This window comes from Balaenoptera musculus, chromosome 15, assembly GCF_009873245.2.
Source record: "Balaenoptera musculus isolate JJ_BM4_2016_0621 chromosome 15, mBalMus1.pri.v3, whole genome shotgun sequence".
NCBI lineage: Eukaryota > Metazoa > Chordata > Mammalia > Artiodactyla > Balaenopteridae > Balaenoptera > Balaenoptera musculus.
In genome coordinates, this window is record NC_045799.1 from 79,472,304 (window position 1) to 79,495,200 (window position 22,897).

The window sequence follows — 22,897 nt, forward strand, 5'->3', positions numbered from 1 at the left end:
AGTGTACGGGCCCTGGGCGGGCGGGCGGGCAGCAGGGCTGGGACTGGGGTTCCACGTCCCCGACTGCTGCCGCCCCAGGCAAGGAGGTGGGGGAGACGCTGCTCTACTACGGCTGCCGCCGCTCTGACGAGGACTACCTGTACCGCGAGGAGCTGGCCAAGTTCCACCAGGACGGCGCCCTCACCCAGCTCAACGTGGCCTTCTCCCGGGAGCAGCCCCAGAAGGTGAGGCCGCGGGCAGGCCCCCGCGGGGCGGAGGGCGGGCGGTGTGAGCAGCCCTCCTCACAGGCGCCCCCACCCCCAGGTCTACGTGCAGCACTTGCTGAAGAGGGACGGGGAGCACCTGTGGAAGCTCATCCACGACGGGGGCGCCCACATCTACGTCTGTGGGTGAGTGAGGGCAGAGGCGGGGCGGGGACAGGGCCTACCTGCCCGTGCGGGAGGGGGGGGCCCCTGTCCGGCCCCCAGCGCCACCTCCTTCCCGCCCGCAGGGACGCTCGGAACATGGCGAGGGACGTGCAGAACACCTTCTACGACATCGTGGCCGAGCAGGGGGCCATGGAGCACGCCCAGGCCGTGGACTATGTCAAGAAGCTGATGACCAAGGGCCGCTACTCCCTGGACGTGTGGAGCTAGAGTCACCCGGGCCCACCCTGCTTTGCTCCTCACGCCCTACAGACTTGCTCCCCCATGTAATCGCTTTCCTCACTCCCTTCTGCCAGTCGCCTGGGTGGGTTCTGCTGGGCCCTGCCACAGGAGGCAGGCCCAGCGACTGACAGAGACTGCTCCAGGCCTGAGGTGTAGCCTCGGACCCGCCGGCCCCAGGGGGCGTGGCTGAGGGTGACCCGGGCCGACGCTCCGCGGACACCTCGGGCCCCCGGTGGCTGAACAGAAGGGGCGCCTCCTCTCAGCTGAGTGGGGCCTGGCCCCTCCCCGTGATTTTCAATGAGTGTAAATAATTTTAAATAACCTCTGGCCCTTGGAATAAAGTTGTTTTCTGTATTTGCCTGGTATTGCTTGCATAGATCTGGGGCCTCCACCTGGGTCTCCTTAACTCAGACCCCAGAGAGACCTCAGGAACCCCCAGACCCCTGTCTTACCAGCAGGAGAACACACACCAAGCCTCTCTGAGCCTCTCGCCCTTTATTGAGGCCGCTGGCCCCCGGCTCCCGCAGGCGGGGACACAGGCCCGGGTCTTCCTCTCCAGTGCCACCTTCAGGGCCCACAGAGCCCACAAAACCCAGGGGAGAGCAGACAGACCCTCCCAGACGAGAGGAGCCCCCACCCCCTTAACATGTGGCGTTCAGAAGCCCCTTCCAGGCCAGGGGTGCCGTAGAGAGCTGTGCCGGCAGGCAGGGAAGGCCCAGCCTCATTCTTTCTTGCTCCCGTGCTGCTGGTGGTGGAACTTCTGGTGTACAACCCGCAGGGTGGTGAAGAAATTGCCGAGGAAGAGGAGGAGGAAGGGGAAGCCACACATGAGCACCTAGGGGAGGAATCGGGGTCAGGACAGAAGCCAGGCCCGGCCCTCCCGGCGTCCTCTCCAGGGGCCCGGCTCACCTGCCACTCCTTGCACTCGGGGTCCCGGGCCAGGTTGAACAACGTCAGCGCATTAAAAAGCTGCCAGAACTGGGAGGGAGGGCGGTTTTTACACACAGTCCCTGCTCGAATCAGAGCCGGGGACGGACAGCCCGATGGACAGGGACACAGGTACAACTTACGTGTCCAAAGAAGAGGAAGGGCAGCAGGAAGGTGAGGCCCCGCCACATCCAGGACTGGAAGCCCTCTGCGGGGGGCACAACCAGGACAGAGACGACCCCATCACTCAGACCCAGGTCAAGAGGAAAGGACTTTGCCCTTCCAGCTCCCCCGTCAGGATTCCAGAGAGGGGCGGCCACGCCCGACTCACCCACAGTGAGGTCCATGGTGTGCCTCTCGCCCAGGGCCCGCAGGCGGTACAGACAGCCGCTCTGGTAGTAATACTGGAGGAACTGCACAAAGCCTGGAGGGCAGGGGGACATCAGGACTGGGCTGGAGTCCCAAGTCCCTTTCCCGCCCCTCCCGAGGGGGGCCAGTCCTAAGCTCAGCAGGACCTCTGAGACACTCACTCTGGTACATGGAGAAGGACAGGAACTGGTTCCGAAACTTCTGGTACATGAGGCCGTCGGGCCTAAGGCAAAGAGCAGAGGGAGGGGTCGGGGCTCGGGGATGCCACCTCTCCCTGCCCCGGCTCCCCCGGAGACCCTGGGACCAAGCCGGCCCACTCACCAGGTCAGCATGACTCCTGACAGGAACGTGGACACGTAATGATGGAAAACCCACCAGCCTTTGATCCTGCATCAGGAAGCCACCGTCACTCCTGTCCCCTCAGCCCCCAGGATCAGTGCTCCGGGACAGGAGGTGGGAAGAAACCAGTACCCCAGCCAGTTCCCGCTTCTCAGAGGGCCACGGCACCTGCCGCCCCCCGACCCCCGCTTTCTAGGGCAGCTCCAGTGTCACCCCCCCCACCCCCATCCCCGGGAGCCGGGCTCCGGCCCGCGCCCACCGGGAGCCGTTGTTGATGAGGATGCTCTCGCGGATGGTCAGAGTGCAGTAATACCAGACCAGCAGGAAGTTGAAGGCAGCGTCTGTCACCCTAGGGAGGGGTACAGAAGGTTGGTGCCAGAGCCTGGAGAGGGCACAGGGTCCAGCCCCGTGCAGCAGGACACCCACCTGGAGTTGAGGAGGAAGCGGCAGGTGAAGGAGATGAGGATGAGGATGATGGTGAGGTAGAGCTTGAACTTCTCGTACTCGTCTTTGTAGGCAAACCTGGGGAGGGGGGAGGGGGGAGGGGTACACACTCGTGGGACACGCTGGGATGCTGGCAGGGCCCACCCACGCCTCTGGACACACTGCTGTTGTGGCATGGGGCCAGCATGGGGGAGCAGCCCCTGAACCCCAAGCTTAGCCAGGGAAGCTGGGGCAGACTGGAAGGGACCTGGGGCAGGGGACGGGGAGTAGGGTTGAGACCCCGCCCACGACAACAAATTACTTAGCCTGCTTGCTCAGGAGGGTCACGTTGACGTTGCCCAGAACCAGGCTCAGATACAACCTGGGGGAGGGAACACCAGGTGAGGAGAGGTAGCCTTCAGCCCCAAGTCCACTGCAGCAAACCCACACCTGTGACCACCCCTCCCTCCTCCCAACCCAAAAGGGCCTCCTCGGAAACCCTGGCTATATTCTGACCCCCGAGCGCCCAGCCTCCCACCCACAAGGACCCTCTCCCTCACTGACGCTCCCAGGCCCTCCTGACCCTGGTCTCCCTTCCCGAGCCAGCTGAGTCACCAAGCCCTCCTCCATTAACACGGAACCACTTTCTTGCCAATCCTTGCATTGCCATCACCTCACCATCTAAGCTTGTCTCGTCCTCTGCCAGAGGAACTCCGTGAGGTGACTGTAGGTTACAGTCGTATTAAGCAGCTGTTCCCATATGGGCTCTTGTTCACACTCGAGCCGTACGCACAGGCTCAGAGGGGTTCAGGGACTTGCCGGAGGCAGTGAAGAGGTTATGGGGCACAGCTGGGGCTGGGGCCGGGCTCCCTCTCCCGTGCTCAGCCGTGGCCTTGTCCAACCCTCTCCCACATCCTCCATCCTGTCTCCCTCCGGGCAGGTGACATCTCCGCTGCCTCCTCACCCTCATCTCTGCAACCCCCCTCATCCCAGACAACAAGGGCCTACACCCACCCTTTCCCACCTCCCCAGGGACTTCCCTCCATTGCTTAGTGCACCTCTTCTGGGTCTCTCCCTCTGCTGGCCCACCTCTCAGCAGGTAGATATGCTCAAGTCTTTCCTATGTACAAAGTTACACACACATCCAAACAAAAGCCACTCCTCAACTCTCATGCCAAGTTCTAGTCACCGGTTTCTAGTTACCAGTTTCTCCTTCCACTCACAGCCAAGCTTCTGAAGCACGGCCTAAACTTGGCTGTCTCCTCAGCTCTTCTGTCATCCCCAGTATCAACTTCCACCCCTACCCTCCTGTGAAGCGGTTCTCTCCAAGGTCACCCTGACTTCCAGGAAACATTTCCCCTTCTGTATTGCATTTGACTGCCTCCCACGCTGCCCCGGGCCAACTGATCTGAGGCTACTGGCCAGTCCTTCCTTCCTTGCCTTCTGGGACACGCTCTCTCCCAGTTGTCTCGCTGCCTGCAGTCTCTGCGGGATTGTTTTCCCTAAGCCTAGGCTTCTGCCATGTCCTCTGCTGTGACTGCAGCTGATCTAAGTGCAAGATTGACCTGTCACTCTCCCCTGCCCACTGGGCCAGAGGGAAGCTCTGCAGGCTGGCTCCCCCTCTGGTCTCGCTGCACCCTCTTACCTCCTACTGTGAGCTATGGCCATGACACCTACTACTTCTGCCTTCCCACGTCTGCCTGGCTCACTCCTCTTTATCCTTGTGACTCAGCTCAGGCACCACCTACTCCAGGAGGCTTTCTCCGACCTCCCAAGTGGTTAGGTACCCCTCACTGTGCTCCCCCCATTCCCTATACTTCCCCCACAAAGCACTCATTGCCGTGAGCTGTCACTGTCACTCAGGCTGTCCCTGAGACAGGACTGTGTCTGACTGGTCAGCCCAGAGTGGGTGCAGGAAACCAAGCAGAGGAAGACGGTGCTTCAGGCCTCCCTCTCAGAAATGGCTGTGAACTGAGCTTGGGGGAGGAATCTCACCCATTCTGCTTGGGCAAGTAGGCCTCCATATCAAAGAAAAGGCCTTGTCGCTCCTTGATCTGGTTTTCCAGCTCCTGCGCAGCTCTCTCGGCCTCTGACGGGAGGGAGGGTTTACATCTGCAGGTGCGGCCACAGAAGCCAGAGTCAGAACAGGGGCCCCCACGTGTGGTAGCACACCTGACACCCGCGCGGCAGGAGAGCACATGCAACCCAGGGGGGGGAAAGGCCATGCCCAGGGACATCTGGGAGTCAGTGCCAGCTCTCTACCCCACCAGGTCAGACACCCACCCCCAGTCCGAGGCCACAGGGTATGGGGGGGTGGGTATGATGAGGTATGGGAGGGCATGAGGGAGTATATGGGGACAGGTCCTAACTTCTTCAGGACAAGGGCCAGCTCCTGGAGCTGCTTCTTCTGCCGAGTGATGGAGCTGGTACAGTTGTTCTGCAGCTTGGTCAGCTCCTCCAGCTTCAGGCGGTACAGCCGGTGGGTCTCCTGAGAACCAGGTTGGGGTAAGGCTCAGGCTGGCTAGGGGGCTCCCGAGCCAGAGCCTGCTGGGAAGGAGGTGGGGCATGGACTCCTCCAGGGCTCCTTGGGAGGGTCTCAGCAGGAAAGGAGACAGCCAGCTGTGCCAGCCCAGGGAACTCCCTGAGGGTACTCTCTCTCCAAGGCAGGCAAGGAGGCAGGGGTCTCCCTGTAAGCCCAGAAGCCCCCACAGTACCCCTCTCCCAGAAACAGGAGTTCTCTGAAGGTTTTCTTAGTTTCAGCCCATCTACTAGTTGTTCCCACCCCTCTCTGGCCTATCCTGAATCTGGATTCTAGGCTCATGGGTCTACCTTCTGGACCAAGCAGGCTACCTAAAGCCATCCCTGGCCCTCTCAGATCCTCCTGCCTAGATAGCCTGCAAGTGCAGGGGAAAATGAGGCTGTCCAAGATGCCTACTGCTCTGGCACTGCCAGCATCTTCCTCCCAGAGTAAAGGTCATCAGGCTTTAGCCCTTGGACCTCTTGCTGTAAGACCATTCCTCTACCCTTCCCCCAACACCTTTGACCCAAGGCTTCCCAGAGCACTTTGCCCCAGTGGGTAAGTCTTGAGAAGGAACAGCCTAGAGATGGGGCAAGGGGCAGTGTGAGGAAGGTCAGGCAGGGGCTGAGACCAGGACAGTGGTGACCAGGCTGGGAAGCACTAATGGTAGCAGCTTGGCCGGGCCAGGGGCAGTCAGGCTTCAACGTGGACAGGAAAGGGCTGGAACCAGTCCAGGAGAGGCAAAGTCCTGATCAAGTGCCCAGCTGACCTGGGCTCTACCCTGCGTGGGTCTTGTTTCTCATGCCCAGGAGGGGCCACCTCAGCCTACCCCCAGCCACCACACTCTCCCGTCTGCCTTTCCACAGAACAGCACAGTGGCCCATACCAGCCAGGTCCAGACGATCCCTCCCTTGGCTTCCCACTGGTCTCAGAGAGACTCCAATCCCTGTCGAGCCCGTGAGGTCTCCTGGCAGGGTCTGGCCCACCCACTTCTCCCCTCACTCTCTGCAGCAGCCACGTGGTCCTGTCTCGGTGGGAGCTGTCCTTCACCCTGGATGGGCCCCGCCCCCATCCAGGGACTTCACCTGAACACCACTTCCCCCGACCTAGGCCAGGCTGCCTCCCGGACTGCTCCCCAGGCACACTCAGCCCAGACCGCGCGGCCCGAGGGCGGGGAAGGCGCTGCTCGCCGATCCGGCCCGGCCGGCGCCCACGGCGCATTTGCTCAGTGACTGACACAAGACTGGCCCCGGTCAGCTCGGACTCTCCTGGGAGGGGAGCGGGTCGGAGTCGGGGCATCTTTCCGAGGCCTCAGAGGGAGGCCGGAGGTCCGCCTGGATCAGTGGGGTCACTCCGGGGTCGCGGCGGCCGCGCGGGGAAGAGGTACCGCCGCCGAACATTCATCTGAGGCCGAGAGGAGGGTCCAACCGGGGACACCAGGACCCGGGGCCTCGCCGCCGTCGGGAGCGACACCAGGGTCCCCGACCCCTGACCCCGAGCTCCCCGCTGCCCGACCCGGGGCTGCCCGACCCTTGACCCAGAGCCAGATAGACATGGCTCGGAACCAATGGGGGCCCGCATCAGCACTTACCTGGATGCCGTGGAAGTCCTGCTGGAGCTCCTCCCAGTCCCGCAGGCAGTCGCCCAACGGGCCCGGAGGCGGGGGATGCATTGCTGCCGGGCCGTGAGCCGGACGAGCCGAGAGTCGAGGACAGAGCCGCAACCCCGGCGGGCCCGAGGCGCCTCCGCCTCCGCCGCCTCCGCCCCCGTCAGCTTCCGGGCTCGAGCCGCAGCGACCACCAATGCGGAAAAGCCTGGAGCGGCGAGCGCGCTGGCCCCGCCCCCTGTCTGAGCCAATCCGGGGCAGGGGCGGGGCTGGGGCGGGACCACGTGCTCCGAGGGCCGCTCGCCCGGCTGATCCCAGCTTGGAGGGCGATGGCAGCCCCCAACCGGGGCACTCCCGGTGGCGCCAACTGTGTGGTGCAGCCAGCAGTGTCCTTGCCTGTCAGGCAGGGAATAAACCAAGGCCCAGGGAGGTGCCACCTGCCTCACTTTCTCCCTTGGGAAGCTGCTCTTTGGCAGGGAGGGAATTCCGAGCCTCTTATCTCGCTTGGATTTTTACAAGGGCCCCTTTACTGTCTCCCTGTCTCCAAGTTCACCGCTAGTGTCCCTTCCCACAGCCACCAGACTGCCCTGACTAAAACACAAAGCGAATCCCCACCATGTCCCTGCTGAAAACTTTCCAATGGCTCTGCCCTTCCTGCCAGGAGGTCCCTAAGCCATCGCTCTGCAGCCACCCCAGGCTCTGTTCCAGTTCAAGTCCCGACTAAAGCCTGCACTGCCTGAAAAGCCCTTACCCCTCTGGCAAAACCCCACTCTTTGAGGGCGTGGGCTCCTGTTGGGGCACGGGGGAGTGCTACTCTAACCCTCTGCAAAGAGTCCTAGGAGGCAACATGGCGTTCACCTGTATGTCCTCAGCCCTGCCCAGGTGTCAGGGAATGTTTGCTGGATGAACGTGGACCGACATGTTAAATTCTCCATCAGTCCCCTTGTCTCCTGACTCCAGGCTCGTTCTGTGGGCGCTGCCAGCACTCAGAAGCACAGTCACAGGAAAATTCCTTTTGAGACCGGAGGAATTTCTAGAAACCTGGTTGTGAGGGATGGGAGGGTGAGAATCTCTTCTTGGTGAACACAGCCAGGCAAAAATGAGTGAGGAGCAAGGAAAGGACATCTGTACAGGTGATGGAGCAGTAGGGAGTGCTGAAACTGGGGATGAGGCAAGGGTATGCCCTTGTGCCAGGAGCCTCTCAAAGCTGTGAAGCCTGCAGCCTGAGCCAAGGCTGAGCTTGGCATCTCTGGGGCTGGGGGATCTCCACCCATGGATGGGCATTGTGACTGTGGAGCAACACAAGGCTGGGGGAACCCTTGGAGCTCCCACCAGGCAGCCTCCAAAGGGTCCACGTTATGGGGGACATGAGTGGCAGCTGCTCTGGCAGCCAGATGCTCCTCCAGAAGCAGCCTCAGGAGTGCAGTGGGGGTGGGTCCAGGATGCCCCAGGGATGGGGGTTCTCGCTGAGTCTGAGCACCTCCTGTGCTGGCACAAATGAGGAACCTGGGAAGAACCACTGAGGCAGGCTGACACAAGGCTCCAGGCAGCAAAGGCCTTCTCATTCCTGGTTACACACCCTGGCCCACTACCCACAAAAAGCTCTCAAGGCAGGTTCTTCTGGACCCATAGCTGAGCCACAGAGAAAATCAGTAGAGTGGATCCAAGATGTCTGTGACGATGTCTCCAAGGACAACCTTCTCCCACTCTGACAGCTGAGCCACCAAAGCCCGATTTGGACGCATGTTGGTTTTACACTTCTTGACGTAGGCCCAGGACCTCTGTGAACCCAAGGAGAGAAAAGCAGGCTTCAGGATTGGACCTGGGCCCTTTCCACCTTGATCACAGCCAGCTCAGGAGGGACAGGAGGCACTTGCCCAGGGGTCAGCAACATAGCTTAAGGGCAGGACAAAGAAACAGCAGCAGCTTGGGGTTAATAGATTAGGGCAAGGAGTTGTAGGAGCTGGCTCTGCCTGGGGCAAGCCCCTCTGCATTCTGAATATAGAGACAGAAATCATTCTTATGTCAGATGGCTCCTGTGAAGGTTGAGAAAACATATGTGAAACCTCCTGTGGACAGGAAAGCACCATGCCCATGCCTGGCACTCAGTGCTGCCTCAACAAAGATTTGCATTGTAAGTGGATAAATGAATGGAAAGGGGAAGAGAACTTTGGCAAATTCTCTGAAGAAGAAAAACTGAAGCTGCCTTCTTTTAGGTGCCCACCCCGAAATGCAGGAAAGGTTATTACATGAAGGAAGGTGACCAGCTGGTCTCCATCTGGATTGAGGATAGAGGAAAAAGGAAAAGGCAAAAGCAGTTCCTCAACAAACTGTGGAATAGAAGGAAACTATCTTAACATAATAAAGGTCATATATGAAAAGTACACAGGTAACATCATAATGGTGAAAGACTGGAAGCTTTTCCTCTGAGATCAGGAACAAGGCAAGGATGCCCACTTCCACCACTTCTATTCAACGCTGTACTGGAAGTTCTAGACAGAGCAATTAGGAAAAAAAGAAAAGGCATCCAAATTGGAAAGGAAGAAGTAAAATTATTTCTGTTTGCAGATGATATGAACTTAATGATCTTGTATGTTGAAAACCTTAAAGATTAAACACAAAAAAACTGTTAGAATAAACGAATGTAACAAAGTTGCAGGATACAAAATCAGTTGTGTATCTAACTAACAATGAACAATCCGAAAAGGAAATTAAGAAAATTTCATTTACACTAGCATCAAGAGAATAAAATACTTAGGAATAAACTTAACCAAGGAGGTAAAAGACTTGTACCCTGAAAAATGCAAAATGTTGTTGAAAGAAATTAAAGAAGACTAAAATAAATGGAAAGACATCCCAGGTACATGGAATAGAAGATTTAATATTGTTAAGATGCAAATACTACCCAAAGTGATCTAAAGATTTAATGCAATCTCTATCAAAATCCCAACAGCGTTTTTTGCAGAAATAGAAAAATCCATCCTAAAATTCATATTGAATCTCAAGGAACCCCGGAATAACCAAAACAATTGTGAAAAAAGAGAGACAAAGTTGGGGGTCTCACACTTCGTTATTTCAAAACCTTTTAAGTTATTACAAAACTATGATAAAAGAATGTGGTACTGGCATAAAGACATTTAGACCAGTGGAATAGAATAGACAGCCCAGAAATAAACGCTCACATATATAGTAAAATGATTTCAACAATGGTGCCAAAACTATTCAATGGAGAAAGGAGAGTCTTTTCAACAAATGGTGTTAGGAATACTGGATATCCACATGTAAAAGAGTGAAACTAGTGTAACCTTACACCATGTACAAAAATTAACTCAAGATGATGGAAGGCATAAAGTAAGAGCTAAAATTATAAAACCCTTGAAAGAAAACATAGGGGAAAAGCTTCATGATATTGGATTTGGCAATTATTTCTTGGATGTGACACCAAAAGCACAGGCAATAAAAGAAAAAACAGATTGGTTTATATCAAAATAAAAAACTTCTGTACATCAAAAAAAAAAAAAACCTTCTGTGCATCAAAAGACAAAATCAACAGAGTGAAAAGGCAAGACAGAATGGAAGGAAACATTTGCAAATCATATACCTGTTTTATGTTTCAAACTTATTTCAAACCTTTTAAGTTATTACAAAACTATGATAAAAGAATGTGGTACTGGCATAAAGACAGACATTTAAGACCAGTGGAATAGAATAGACAGCCCAGAAATAAATGCTCACATATATAGTAAAATGATCCCAACAAGGGTGCCAAAACTATTCAATGCAGAAAGTGTTAATATGAGGAATATATAAGGAACTTCTAAAACTCAACAACAAAAAACAAACAACCCAACTAATAAATGGGCAAAGGACTTTGAATAGACATTTCTCCTAAGAAGATATATGAATGGCCAATAAGCAGGCAAAAAGATGCTCAACATCACTAATCATTAGGGAAATGCAAATCAAAACTATAATGCTATACTTCCTCAAACTGATTACGATGGTACTATAAAAGGAAAGAAAGAAAGGAAGAAAGGAAGGAAGGAAGAAAACAACTGTTGGCAAGGATGTGGAGAAATTACAACCCTTGTGCATTGTTGATGGAATGTATTAAATGGTACAGCCTCTGTGGAAAACAGTATGGAGATCCCCCCCCCAAAATTAAAATAAGACCTACCATATGACCCAGTAATTCGTCTACTGGGTATATACCCAAAAGAGTTGAAGGCAGGGTCTCAAAGAGATATTTGCACAACCATGTTCACAGCAGCATTATTCATAATGGCTAAAACATGGAAGCAATCCAAGTGTCCATCAATGAATAAATGGATAAGCAAAATGTGGTATATACATACAAGGGAATATTATTAGCCTTAAAAAGGAGGGAAATTTTGACATATGCTACAACATGGTTAAACCTTGAGGACATTATGCTAAGTGTAATAAGCCATTCAGGAAAAAACAAATATTTTATGATTCCACTTATATGATGTACTTAGTGTAGTCAAAATTACAAAGACAGAAAGAAGAATGGTGGTTACCATGGGCTAGGGGGAGGGGAGAATAAGGAGTTATTGTTTAATAAATATAGAGTTTCAGTTTTACAAGATGAAAAGAGTCATGGGGCTAGGTGGTGGTGATGGCTGCACATTATGAATGTATTTAACACTACTGAATTATATTCTTAAAAATGGTTAAGACAGGGGCTTCCCTGGTGGCGCAGTGGTTAAGAATCCGCCTGCCAATGCAGGGGACACGGGTTCGAGCCCTGGTCCAGGAAGATCCCACATGCCGCGGAGCAACTAAGCCTGTGCGCCACAACTACTGAGCCTGAGCTCTAGAGCCCGCGAGCCACAACTACTGAGCCCTTGTGCCACAACTACTGAAGACCACATGCCTAGAGCCTGTGCTCCACAACAAGAGAAGTCACCGCAATTAGAAGCCCACGCACTGCAACAAAGAGTAGCCCCCGCTCACCACAATTAGAGAAGATAAAAACCATATGATCACCTCAAGAGATGCAGAAAAAGCATATGACAATATTCAACATCGATTTATGATAAAAATTCTCAACTAAGTGTGTACAGAGGGAATGTACCTCAACATAATAAAGGCCATATACGACAAGCTGACAGCTAACATCATACTCAACAGTGAAAAGCTGGAAGCTTTTCCTCTAAGATCAGGAACAAGACAAGAATGCCTACTCTCACCACATTTATTCAACATAGTATTTCAAGTCCTAGACAGAGTAAGAAAAAGATATCCAAATCAGAACGGAAGAAGTAAAACTGGCTCTCTTTACATACAACATATATATAGAAAACCCTAAAGACTTCACAAAAAAACTGTTAGAACTAATAAATTCAGTAAAGTTACAGGATACAAAATATACAAAAATCAGCTGTTTCTATACACTGATAACTATCAGAAATAGAAATTAAGAAAATAATCCCAATTGCATCAAAAAGAGTAAAATACCTAGGAATAAATTTAACCAAGGAGGCAAAAGACTTGACACTGAAAACTATGACACTGATGAAAGAAATTAAAGAAGACACAAATAAATAGAAAGATATTCCATGCTCATGGATTGGAGGAATATTGTTAGAATGTCCATACTACCTGAAGCAATCTACAGATTGAACACAATCCCTATCAAAATCCCAATGGTATCTTTCAGAGAAATAGAATAAACAATCCTAAAACTTGTATGGAACGACAAGACCCCAAATAGCCAAAGCAAATTTGAGGAAGAAGAGCAAAGCTAGAGGCATCACGCTTCCTCATTTCAAACTATATTACAAAGCTATAGTAATCAAAGCAGTATGGTATTGGCATAAAATATATACACATAGATCAATAGACTAGAATAGAGATCCCAGAAATAAGCCCATACATATATGGTCAATTAATTTAGGACAAAGGAGCTAATAATATGCAATGATGAAAGAATGGTCTCTTCAATAAGTAGTGCTGGGAAAACTGGACAGTCACATGCAAAAGAATGAAATTGGTGGGAATTCCCTGGCAGTCCAGTGGTTAGGACTCCGTGCTTCCACTGCCAGGGGCTCAGGTTCAATCCCTGGTTGGGGAACTAAGATCCCGCAAGCCACACAGTGCAGCCAAAAAAAAAAAAAACTGGACCACCATCTTACACCATACACAAAAATCAACTCAAAATGGATTAAAGGGCTTCCCTGGTGGCGCAGTGGTTGAGAATCTGCCTACCAATGCATGGGACACGGGTTCGAGCCCTGGTCTGGGAAGATCCCACATGCCGCGGAGCGACTAGGCCCGTGAGCCACAACTACTGAGCCTGCGCGTCTGGAGCCTGTGCTCTGCAACAAGAGAGGCCGCGATAGTGAGAGGCCCGCGCACCGCGATGAAGAGTGGCCCCCACTTGCCGCAACTAGAGAAAGCCCTCGCACAGAAACGAAGACCCAACACAGCCATAAATAAATAAATAAAATTTAAAAAAAAAAAAAAAAAAAATGGATTAAAGGCTCAAATGGAAGACCTGAAACCATAAAACTACTAGAAGAAAACATAGGTGGTAAACTCCTTGACATCAATCTGGTGGTAACTTTTTGGATTTGACATCAAAAGCAAAGGCAACAGAAACAAAAATAAACAAGTGGGACTACATCAAACTAAAAGGCTTCTGCACAGCAAAGGAAACCATCAACAAAATGAAAAGGTAGGGGCTTCCCTGGTGGCACAGTGGTTGAGAATCTGCCTGCCAATACAGGGGACACGGGTTCGAGCCCTGGTCTGGGAAGATGCCACATGCCGCGGAGCGACTAGGCCCATGAGCCACAATTGCTGAGCCTGCGCATCTGGAGCCTGTGCTCCGCAACAAGAGAGGCTGCGATAGTGAGAGGCCCGCACACCACGATGAAGAGTGGCCCCCACTTGCCACAACTAGAGAAAGCCCTCGCACAAAAACGAAGACCCAACACGCCATAAATAAATAAATAAATAAAATTTTAAAAAAAAATGAAAAGGCAACCTAAGAAATGGGAGAGAATATCTGCAAATCATGTAACTGATGATGGATTAATACCCAAAATATATAAAGAACTCATACAACTCAATAGCAAACAAACAAAAAATCTGATTTTTAAAAGGGCCAAGATTCTGAATAGACATTTTTCCAAAGAAGACATACAGATGGCCAACAGGTGCATGGCAACAGCCAAAATGCACCTCCCTTGGAGAACCCTGAACAAACACTGGTACACAGACTGACAGCATTGGGGGACACACAGATGGTGCTGCTGGCCACAGCCTTGCCCAGCCTGAGTCCCTGGGCCTGCCCTGTGTGCCCAGCCTCAGGTCTCTAACCCAGATCTCGGGTTCCTTCCCTTAGATGTGGTATGCTGGGTAAAGCCCTGGACTTGGGGCTCCCCTCCCTGACCCTTCCCTCCCAAACCCCCCACCCCCAATTAAGGCCCCAAGTCAGTGCTGGAGACCCATTCCTCTGAGGTGCAGCTCTGACCCCACCTCCTGGACCAGGGAATACATACCTTCAGGGTCTGCTCATTTTGGTGCATAAGGTAGGCCAAGATGGCCGCACAGCTGCGACTGATGCCCATGGTGGAAAAGACCAGGATGACAGAGCCAAGCTCCAGGTGAACTTCTGCAAATGGAAGGAAAGGTGTGAGGTTGTGCGTGCCCCCTTCCTTGTGGGTCTGTAAGATGACTGGCCTCAGTGGGTCCAAGAGTAGGTTCAGAACCAGCACGCCATGGTCTAGGCAAGTCACGTGACATCTCTAGGATACTGTTTCATTGCCTGGCAAACGGGGATCCTCAGACCTAGCTGGCAGTTCACGAGAATCACGCCTGGGCGTTCAGCATTATCATGCAAAGGCCTTTTCTGGGCTATGCAGCCTTCCATCCCAGGAAGGTCTGCTACCAGTTGACCTCCCCAGGTGGGGATAAAAGGACTGTACCCCAAGGGCACTTGGGTGCTGATAGAGGCAGGGTAGCCTGAATGTGAATCACAACCAGTAAGTACTGGCTGTTGGGCTTGGGCACTCTAACCCACAGTTTCCTCATCTGGAAAATGTGATAACAGTATACTACCTACCTGATAAGATTTTGCACTGTGCTTAGCCCAGTGCCTGGCACACAAATGTCAGCTAACCACACTCAATAACGCCCCTGGGACTGTCAATCTCACCCATTGAGGGGTGGGAAGGAAATCTAAGCTGGCATCTTAGGCTGGTTGGTAACCCCCAAGAACTGAAGATAAATATACCAAGTGCAAAATCACAGACTGTCAGAGCTGGAGGAGGACTCAGATGATTAAGGCCAACTGCCTCATTGTATGGATAAGGAAACTGAGGCACAGAGAAGTTAAGGGTTGGCTCAGAGCCACCCAGTGAGGTGGGGCTGGAGAAGGGGCTTCTTTGGGCCACAGGGCTCTGCCACCCCATGATGGGACCCAGGGCAAGTCTCAGTCTCAGCTCCTAGGCAAGTGATAGTTACAACCTCCCAGAAAAATACAGGATGTCTGGGCCAAAATGCCATTCTCAGGCAGGGGGTTGTGTTGGTGCTGAGCAGGCCGTCCTGGGGTGGGCCTCTAACCGGACACAACCTTGCTCTCTCCAGCGATCTTGCTCTCCTTAGGATGACTGAAAACTCCACCCTCAGTGAGGCAAGCGGCTGGTGGGCACTGCTGTGTGAGGTAGGAGAACAGAAGGGGCACTGGGCCCACACACTGGGGACCATGGAATTCAGAGATGGAAGGGCTCTGGAGTCTTCCTTCTACCCCACCACACTGACCAGATAGGAGGGCCGGGACAGAGTGATGCCGAGACTGGAGCTTGGCCAGGCGTGAAAGGGCATAGCGACCCATCCAGGGCCAGAGCACAGGGCACTCAATCCACAGTCTGGGGCTCTCATTTGGCCCCACTGCTCCCAAGGTAAACGCGTGGCTGCCCATATTGCCAAGGACCCCCCCGGGAGGCAGGCTTGTCCCGGGGCTTGGCCACACCTGGCTGGGCATGTGCTGGGCCCTGCCCTTTTTCTCCTGAGTGCTGGGAGTGGCAGTCAGCAATAGGCATGTGGATGAGGTACCACAGCCCCTCTGCTCCCTGGGCACAGACCAGTTGCTGCCTGGTTAAAGAATGCTCCTTACCAATGAAGTGACAGAGGTGGCGTAAAAAGGGTGTAATGCTGGCTTCCAGGGAATCTTCTATCTGGATGTGCAGAAGCTTGTCGGCGTCACCTACAAAACTAAACGGAAGAAAAGCACAGGTAATCAGGGAAACTCACACAAAGCCCTACTGTGGCATCCTTCACCCACAGCAATGGGATCATAGGGGAAGGAGGCTGAACTAGCATCAGGGAGATGTGGGCAAATAAATGAACCCCTCTCAAAAAAACAGCACCTACCTCATAGGGGTGTTGTGTAGATTAAGTCAATTAATCTATGTAAAGCATTCAGCAATCTGCTTGGCACACGGTAGTGCCCAATAAATGTGACATTATTATTATTAAACAAACCTGGTGCTTTCCTAGAATACAGTGAAGATAGTGAGGGTGGAAAGGAATATGGAATGAATCTGCTATGTTAAATGGAGAAAGCAAGGTGAGAAGGATGGAGAGTGGTGGGCCTGCTGTTTTAGATAGGATGGTCATGGAAGGCTTTACTGAGGAGGTAACATTTGGGCAGAGGTTTAAAGGAGGTGACCGAACAAGCCAGGCAGTTATATGAGGAAAGAGTGTTCCAGGTAGAGAATACAAGTGCAAAGGCCCTGAGGGCAGTAGGTTTCATATGTTTGAGAAACAATAGGGAGATCAGAGTGGCTAGAGCTTTATGAACAAGGGGGAAAGAGGAGGGAGATGAGGCATGTGGCATGTTTAATGAGAAGATGCCCGCAAGGATCTTGGCACAATGTCTAGTGTGCAGTGAGCACTTGGTAAATGTTATTTACGAAGACTAGGGCCTACTGGTGACATTCATTCACTGTGGTATGCAGAAAGTTGCAGTAGATTCAGAAATGAAAATATCCTGGTTTAGTATCTGCATGAGCACTTGCTGTGACAAATACAAGCGCAATTCACCCTGCATTCATTCATTCGTCCATCCATCCTTCCCTTCCGCCTCATCCCTCTCTCCCTCCCCACCTGACCACGGATCCACCATCCATTCATCCATCTATCCCCAACCATTCTTTCCTCAGATACTCACTCAATGCCTATTGTGTGCCAGACCTTGAGCTGGACCCTAGTGGACACAAGATTAAGCAAATAGGGCCCCTCCCAGCTTCAAGGAGCTCCCAGTCTGATGTGGGAGGCAGACACATAAACAAATGGCCCCAATCCAACTGGCTAGGTTTTAGGATAAAGACCTGCACATGCTACTGAAGAGGAAGGGCAGGGAAAAGTCGAGGGAGCTGGGGAAAGCCTTACAATGGAGGAGACATCTGGGTGGAGAAGACTGAAGGATACAAGGTTAATATATACAAATCAACTGGATTTCTATATACTAGCAACACTCAGAAATTTAAATTTTATTTGATTTTTCTTGGCTATGCCGCGCAGTTTGCGGGATCTTAGTTCCCCGACTAGGGATTGAATCCAGGCCCCAGGAGTGAAAGCACGGAGTCCTAACCACCAGCGAATTCCCAAGAAATTTATAATTTAAATATACCATTTATAATCACATCAAAAATATCAAATACTTAGGAAGAAATCTGATACAAGATGTGCAAGAACTGTACACTGAAAACTATAAAACATTGCTGAAAGAAACCAAAGAGCAAAGTAAACTGAAAGATAGACCATATTAATGAATCAGGAGATTCAACATTTTTAAGATGTCAATTCTTCACAAATTGCCCTATGGAATCCATTCAGTCCCAGTCCAAATTCCAACAAGCTTCTGTATAGAAACTGACAAGTTGATTCTAAAATTTATATGGAAATTCAAAGGAAACAACTTTGAAAAAGAACAACAAAATTAGAGGACTAACACTACCTGACTTCAAGATTTATTATAAAGCTACAGTAATCAAAAGTGTGGAACTGATAATAAGGCCCTACTGTATAGCACAGGGAACTATATTGAATATCCTGTGATAAACCATAACAGAAAAGAATATGAAAAAGTATATCTATAACTGAGTCACTTTGCTGTACAGCAGAAATTAACACAACATTGTAAATCAACTATCCTTTTTTTTTTAATTTATTTATTTATTTTGGCTGCGTTGGGTCTTCGTTGCTGCGTGCAGGCTTTCTCTAGTTGCGGCAAGCGGGGGCTACTCTTCATTGCAGTGCGCGGGCTTCTCATTGCGGTGGCTTCTCTTGCTGCAGAGCACGGGCTCTAGGCGCATGGGCTTCAGTAGTTGCAGCATGTGGGCTCAGTAGTTGTGGCTCATGGGCTCTAGAGCACAGGCTCAGTAGTTGTGGTGCACGGGCTTATTTGTTCTGCGGCATGTGGGATCTTTCCGGACCAGGGATCGAACCCGTGTTCCCTGCACTGGCAGGTGGATTCTCAACCACTGCGCCACCAGGGAAGCCCCAATCAACTATACTTTAATAAAAAATTTTTTTAAAAGAGAAAAACAAGTGTGGGAAACTGGTATAAAGAAAAACATAGATCAATGAAAAAGAACAAAGAATCCAGATATAATCCTGTACACGTATGGTCAACTGATTTTCAACAAAGGTATCAAAGCAATTCAACAGGAAAAGGATCACCTTTTCAACAGTGATGACTTCCACATGCAAAACAATGAACTTTGTTCCATATCAGGCACCATAGACAAAAACTGATTTCAAAATGTATCACAAGGGACTTCCCTGGTGGTCCAGTGGGTAAGACTCCGCGCTCCCATTGCAGGGGATGCAGGTTCAATCCCTGGTGGGGGAACTAGATCCTGCATGCATGCCACAACTAAGAAGTCCACATGCCACAACTAAGACCTGGAGCAGCCAAAATAAATAAATAAATATTTTTTAAAAAATGTATCGCAAAACGTGAAGGTTAAAACTACAAAACTTTTAGAAGAAAATATAGAAGAAAATCTTTGCATAATTCAAGTGTCCGTATATGCATGGGTCTGTGTTTGGACTCCATTTTGCTCCATTGGTTTATTTTTCTATCTTGCACCAGTATCACAATGCCTTACTTGCTGTGGTTTTTTTTAAGTCTTGGTATCTGGTCAAGTAAATTTTCCCATTTGTTGTTATTCACTATTCAGCTATTTTTGCCCTTTGTATTTCCATATAAAATTTAAAATTACTGTATCAATTTCCACAAATCCATTGGAATTTTATTGGCATTCCATTGAATCTATAGATCAATTGGGCAAGAATCAACATCTTTACAAAATTGATTCTTCTAATCCACAACTACGGTACATCCTCTGTTTATTCAGGTGATCTTTACTAACATCCTCTAGCTATTCAGATAATCTTTAGTAATTCACAGTAATGCTGTATACTTTTCTGTGTAGAGATCTTGCACATCCTTCAATAGGTATAATCCTAGATATTTAATATTTTTGTCCTATTGTAAATTATATGCTTTTAAAACTTCAGCAAACTTATTTAAGTCCAATAATTTATCTGCAGGTTGTTTTGGCTTTTCTGTGTATACAATTAGACTGTCTGTATATAATGAAAGGTTTTTTTCCCTTTTGATTCCTATTTTATTTGTTTTACTTGCCATATTTCACCAACTAGAACCTCCAGTACAATGTTAAATAGAAGTGGTGATAGTTGCATCTTTGTCTTGTTCCCGGGCTCAGAGGGAAAACTTTCAACACTTCATCATTGTGATGTTTGCTATAGAGATTTTTGTAGAATTTTATTTTTAGATCAAAGTTCCCTTCTATTCCCAGTTTGCTAAGATTTTTTAAAATCATGAATGTATGGTGAATATTATCAAAAGCTTTCACTGCATTTACTGAGATAATCCTGATTTTTCCTCTACATTATCGATGTGGTAAATTACATGGATGGATTTTTCAGTGCTAAAACCACCTTGCATCCTTGGAATAAACCCAATTTAGTCATCATGCATTATCCTTCTTATATATCTCTGTATTCAGTGTGCTAATATTTTACTTAAGGATATTTACATCTATATTCATGAAGAAAATTAGCCTATAATTTTCCTGTATTATAATGTCTTTCTCAGGTTATGAAATCAGAGTTTATGCTGGTCTCATACGACAAGTTGAAAATTATTCCTCCTTTTTATTCTTAAAAAAAATTTTTAATATTGGGTTTATTTCCTCCTTAAATATTAGGTAGAATTCATCACTGAAACTATCTAGACCTGGAGTATTCTCTATGAAAAATTTATATTAGTTATTGATCCTAATAAAATTTTCTATTTTGTCTGATGTCAGGTTTGATAGGTTGTATTTTTTTGTTCAATACATCTAAATTTTTATGTTTATCACAATAAAGTTTTTATAATACCCTCAAGATATTTTTTATATCTGTAGGATATGGTAGAATCCCCTTTTACAGATGGTTATTTGTGCTTTCTCTCTTTTTTGCCAAGAGTTTATCAAATTTATTATTTTTGTAAAACTATTTTGACTTTCTAGATCCTATTTTATTGTTTCTAGTTCATTTTATCTGCTTTTATTGTTCCTTCCTTCCTTATTTGAATTTAGTTTGCTGTTTCTTTGGTAATTTCTTGAGATAAATGCTTAACTAGTTGATTTTTAGCCTTTCTTCTTTTTAATAGATGCATTTAAAGCTATAAATTTCCCTCTAAGCACAGCTTAGCTACATTCCACAAGTTCTGATATATTCTATTTTCATTATCATATAGTTGAAACTATTTCATAATTTCTATTGTGAGTTCTTTTTTGATCCATGAGCTGTTTTAAAATTTATTTCTAAGCTTCTAGGAATTTCCTAGTTATATTTTCAAATTAGTGCTTTCTACATTAATTCCACAGTGGTTGAAGGCCAACTCTATATGATTTGAATCTCCTGAAATTGGATGAATCTTGTTTTAGGGACTATCATATTGTCAGTTTTTATAAATCTATTTCTTTTTAAGTAAGCATTGGTAGCTTGAGTCTTCTGAGGAAATTGTTAATTTTTCAAATGTATTGACATAAAGTTGCTCATAATCTTCCAAATTATTCTATTTTTAATTAAAAATTTTATTGAGATCAGTGTAGATGATCATTTATAGTTTTTATCAAATTTGGAAAATTTTGGCCATTATTTCTTCAAACGTGTTTTCTGTCTCCCCATTCGCCTTTCCTTTGGAGATTCTAATTACACATATGTTAGGCCACCTGAAGCTGTCTCAGTCTCACTGAAGTGCTATTCTAGTTTCTTTTTTTAAGTCTTTTTCTTCTCTATGTTTCATTTTGTATACTTCTATTGCTATGTCTCCAAATTCAGCAATCTTTTCTTCCACAGTGTCTAATCTTTTAATTCCATCCAGTATATTTTTCATCTCAGACTGTACTTTTCATCCCTAATATAGGGCTAAGTTTTTCCTCACTACTGAAGCAGTAGTCTTCTGAGTACTCTGTATGATGCACTGTATATTGTAAGTTTTGTTTAATCTGACTGGAAACACAAACTACTCCTGGTCCCACATAATCTCTGGGGATTGTACCACCTGTTCATTTCTATTGGTTTTTCTCCCTGCCTTGAGTAGTTTTCTCACATGCATGTGCTTATAAGTACTTAGCTGAAGACACAGGAGGACTCTCTGCAGATGTCCAGAGTCTTTCTTTGTACTCAGCTCTCTATTCTTCATGCAGGTCTCCTGCAAATTCTAGCCAACTCAACAGCTCTGAGTCCTCAACTCTACCCTCAACTCAGAAAGAAAAATAGGATCTGTGTTGGCCCCCTCCCTGTACTGTGACCTGCAAACAATCTCCAAGCAATAAGCTGGTTTGATTGTGGAGCCCACCTTTTTTTTTCCTTTCAGGAATCATTGTCCTGTGCTGTCTGTTGGCCATTGTCTGAAAAACCCTTGTTTTAGATGCTTTGTCTGAGTATTTTTAAAGGTTTTTTTTTTTTAAAGAAATTCACGTTCTTTTATTTATTTATTTATTTATTTATTTATTTATGACTGTGTTGAGTCTTCGTTTCTGTGCGAGGGCTTTCTCTAGTTGCGGCAAGTGGGGACCACTCTTCATCGCGGTGCGCGGGCCTCTCACCATCGCGGCCTCTCTTGTTGCGGAGCACAGGCTCCAGACGCGCAGGCTCAGTAATTGTGGCTCACGGGCCCAGTTGCTCCGTGGCATGTGGGATCTTCCCAGACCAGGGCTCGAACCCGTGTCCCCTGCACTGGCAGGCAGATTCTCAACCACTGCGCCACCAGGGAAGCCCTGTCTGAGTATTTTTAGTTGTTTAAGGTGGGGTTGTAAATCTGGTGCCAGTTACTCCATCATGGCCAGAAATGGAAATTCTTCTCACTTACATCCTTTTTCTTAAATTTATTTTTGGCTGCACTGGGGCTTCATTGCTGCACGTGGGCTTTCTCTAGTTGCAGTGAGCGGGGGCTACTCTTCATTGCAGTGTGTGGGCTTCTCATTGCAGTGGTTTCTTTTGTTGCAGAGCACAGGCTCTAGGCGCATGGGCTTCAGTAGTTGTGGCACGTGGACTCAGTAGTTGTGGCTCACGGGCTGTAGAGCGCAGGCTCAGTAGTTGTGGTGCACGGGCTTAGTTGCTCCGTGGCACGTGGGATCTTCCTGGACCAGGGTTCGAACCCGTGTCCCCTGCATGGGCAGGCAGATTCTTAACCACTGTGCCACCAGGGAAGTCATCTCACTTACACTATTGAAGGATATATTCTCTGCGTACAAAATTGTGGGTTAGCAGTTATTTTCTTTCAGTGCTTTAAGATTCTATTATTTATTGCTGGATAACAAAATGTCCTAACACTCAGTGGCTTAAAACAATAAAAATTTATTATCTATCAATTTCTATGGATCAGGAATCTGGGAGCAGCTTATCTGGGTACCACTGGCTTAAAATCTCTCATAAAGTTATAGACAAGCTGTTGTCATCTGGTCTCATCTGAACGCTCAATTGGAAGCTAATTCACATGACTGTTGGCAG

The 22,897-nt window shown here is 48.9% G+C and overlaps 3 protein-coding genes across 15 annotated transcripts in view; 1 reads left to right on the forward strand and 2 right to left on the reverse strand.

Moving 5' to 3' along the window:
* LOC118881001 (NADPH--cytochrome P450 reductase) overlaps positions 1–1,001 on the forward strand; it is a 71,656-nt gene extending 70,655 nt beyond the window's left edge. For all 8 annotated transcript variants that reach the window (XM_036825257.1, XM_036825250.1, XM_036825251.1 and 5 more), the window contains 3 exons: positions 79–224; positions 304–389; positions 491–1,001. In XM_036825257.1, coding sequence (XP_036681152.1) covers positions 79–224; positions 304–389; positions 491–635 — 377 coding nt within the window. In that variant the 3' untranslated portion in view covers positions 636–1,001. The remainder of the gene's footprint in view (positions 1–78; positions 225–303; positions 390–490) is intronic.
* A 122-nt stretch (positions 1,002–1,123) lies between these two features.
* On the reverse strand, positions 1,124–7,009 carry TMEM120A (transmembrane protein 120A). 3 transcript variants are annotated; one of them, XM_036825259.1, is made up of 12 exons: positions 6,815–7,009; positions 5,075–5,193; positions 4,701–4,817; positions 3,028–3,087; positions 2,709–2,804; positions 2,542–2,631; positions 2,265–2,330; positions 2,105–2,166; positions 1,906–1,998; positions 1,718–1,782; positions 1,557–1,625; positions 1,124–1,407 (listed from the first exon to the last, which is right to left on the reverse strand). In XM_036825259.1, exons 1-12 carry the CDS (start codon positions 6,893–6,895, stop codon positions 1,369–1,371), a joined length of 957 nt encoding a protein of 318 aa, XP_036681154.1. In that variant the 5' UTR covers positions 6,896–7,009; the 3' UTR covers positions 1,124–1,368. The 3 variants fall into 3 exon arrangements, with proteins under 3 accessions (XP_036681154.1, XP_036681155.1, XP_036681153.1); XM_036825258.1 differs by having other exon boundaries at positions 1,126–1,482; positions 6,815–7,008; XM_036825260.1 differs by lacking the exon at positions 1,557–1,625.
* Positions 7,010–7,106: 97 nt separating this feature from the next.
* The window catches only part of STYXL1 (serine/threonine/tyrosine interacting like 1), a 63,782-nt gene continuing 47,991 nt past the window's right edge, over positions 7,107–22,897 (reverse strand). For all 4 annotated transcript variants that reach the window (XM_036825263.1, XM_036825264.1, XM_036825262.1 and 1 more), the window contains 3 exons: positions 15,975–16,072; positions 14,359–14,471; positions 7,107–8,610 (listed from right to left, as the gene is read on the reverse strand). In XM_036825263.1, the coding sequence (XP_036681158.1) occupies positions 8,479–8,610; positions 14,359–14,471; positions 15,975–16,072 (343 nt within the window). In that variant the 3' untranslated portion in view covers positions 7,107–8,478. The remainder of the gene's footprint in view (positions 8,611–14,358; positions 14,472–15,974; positions 16,073–22,897) is intronic.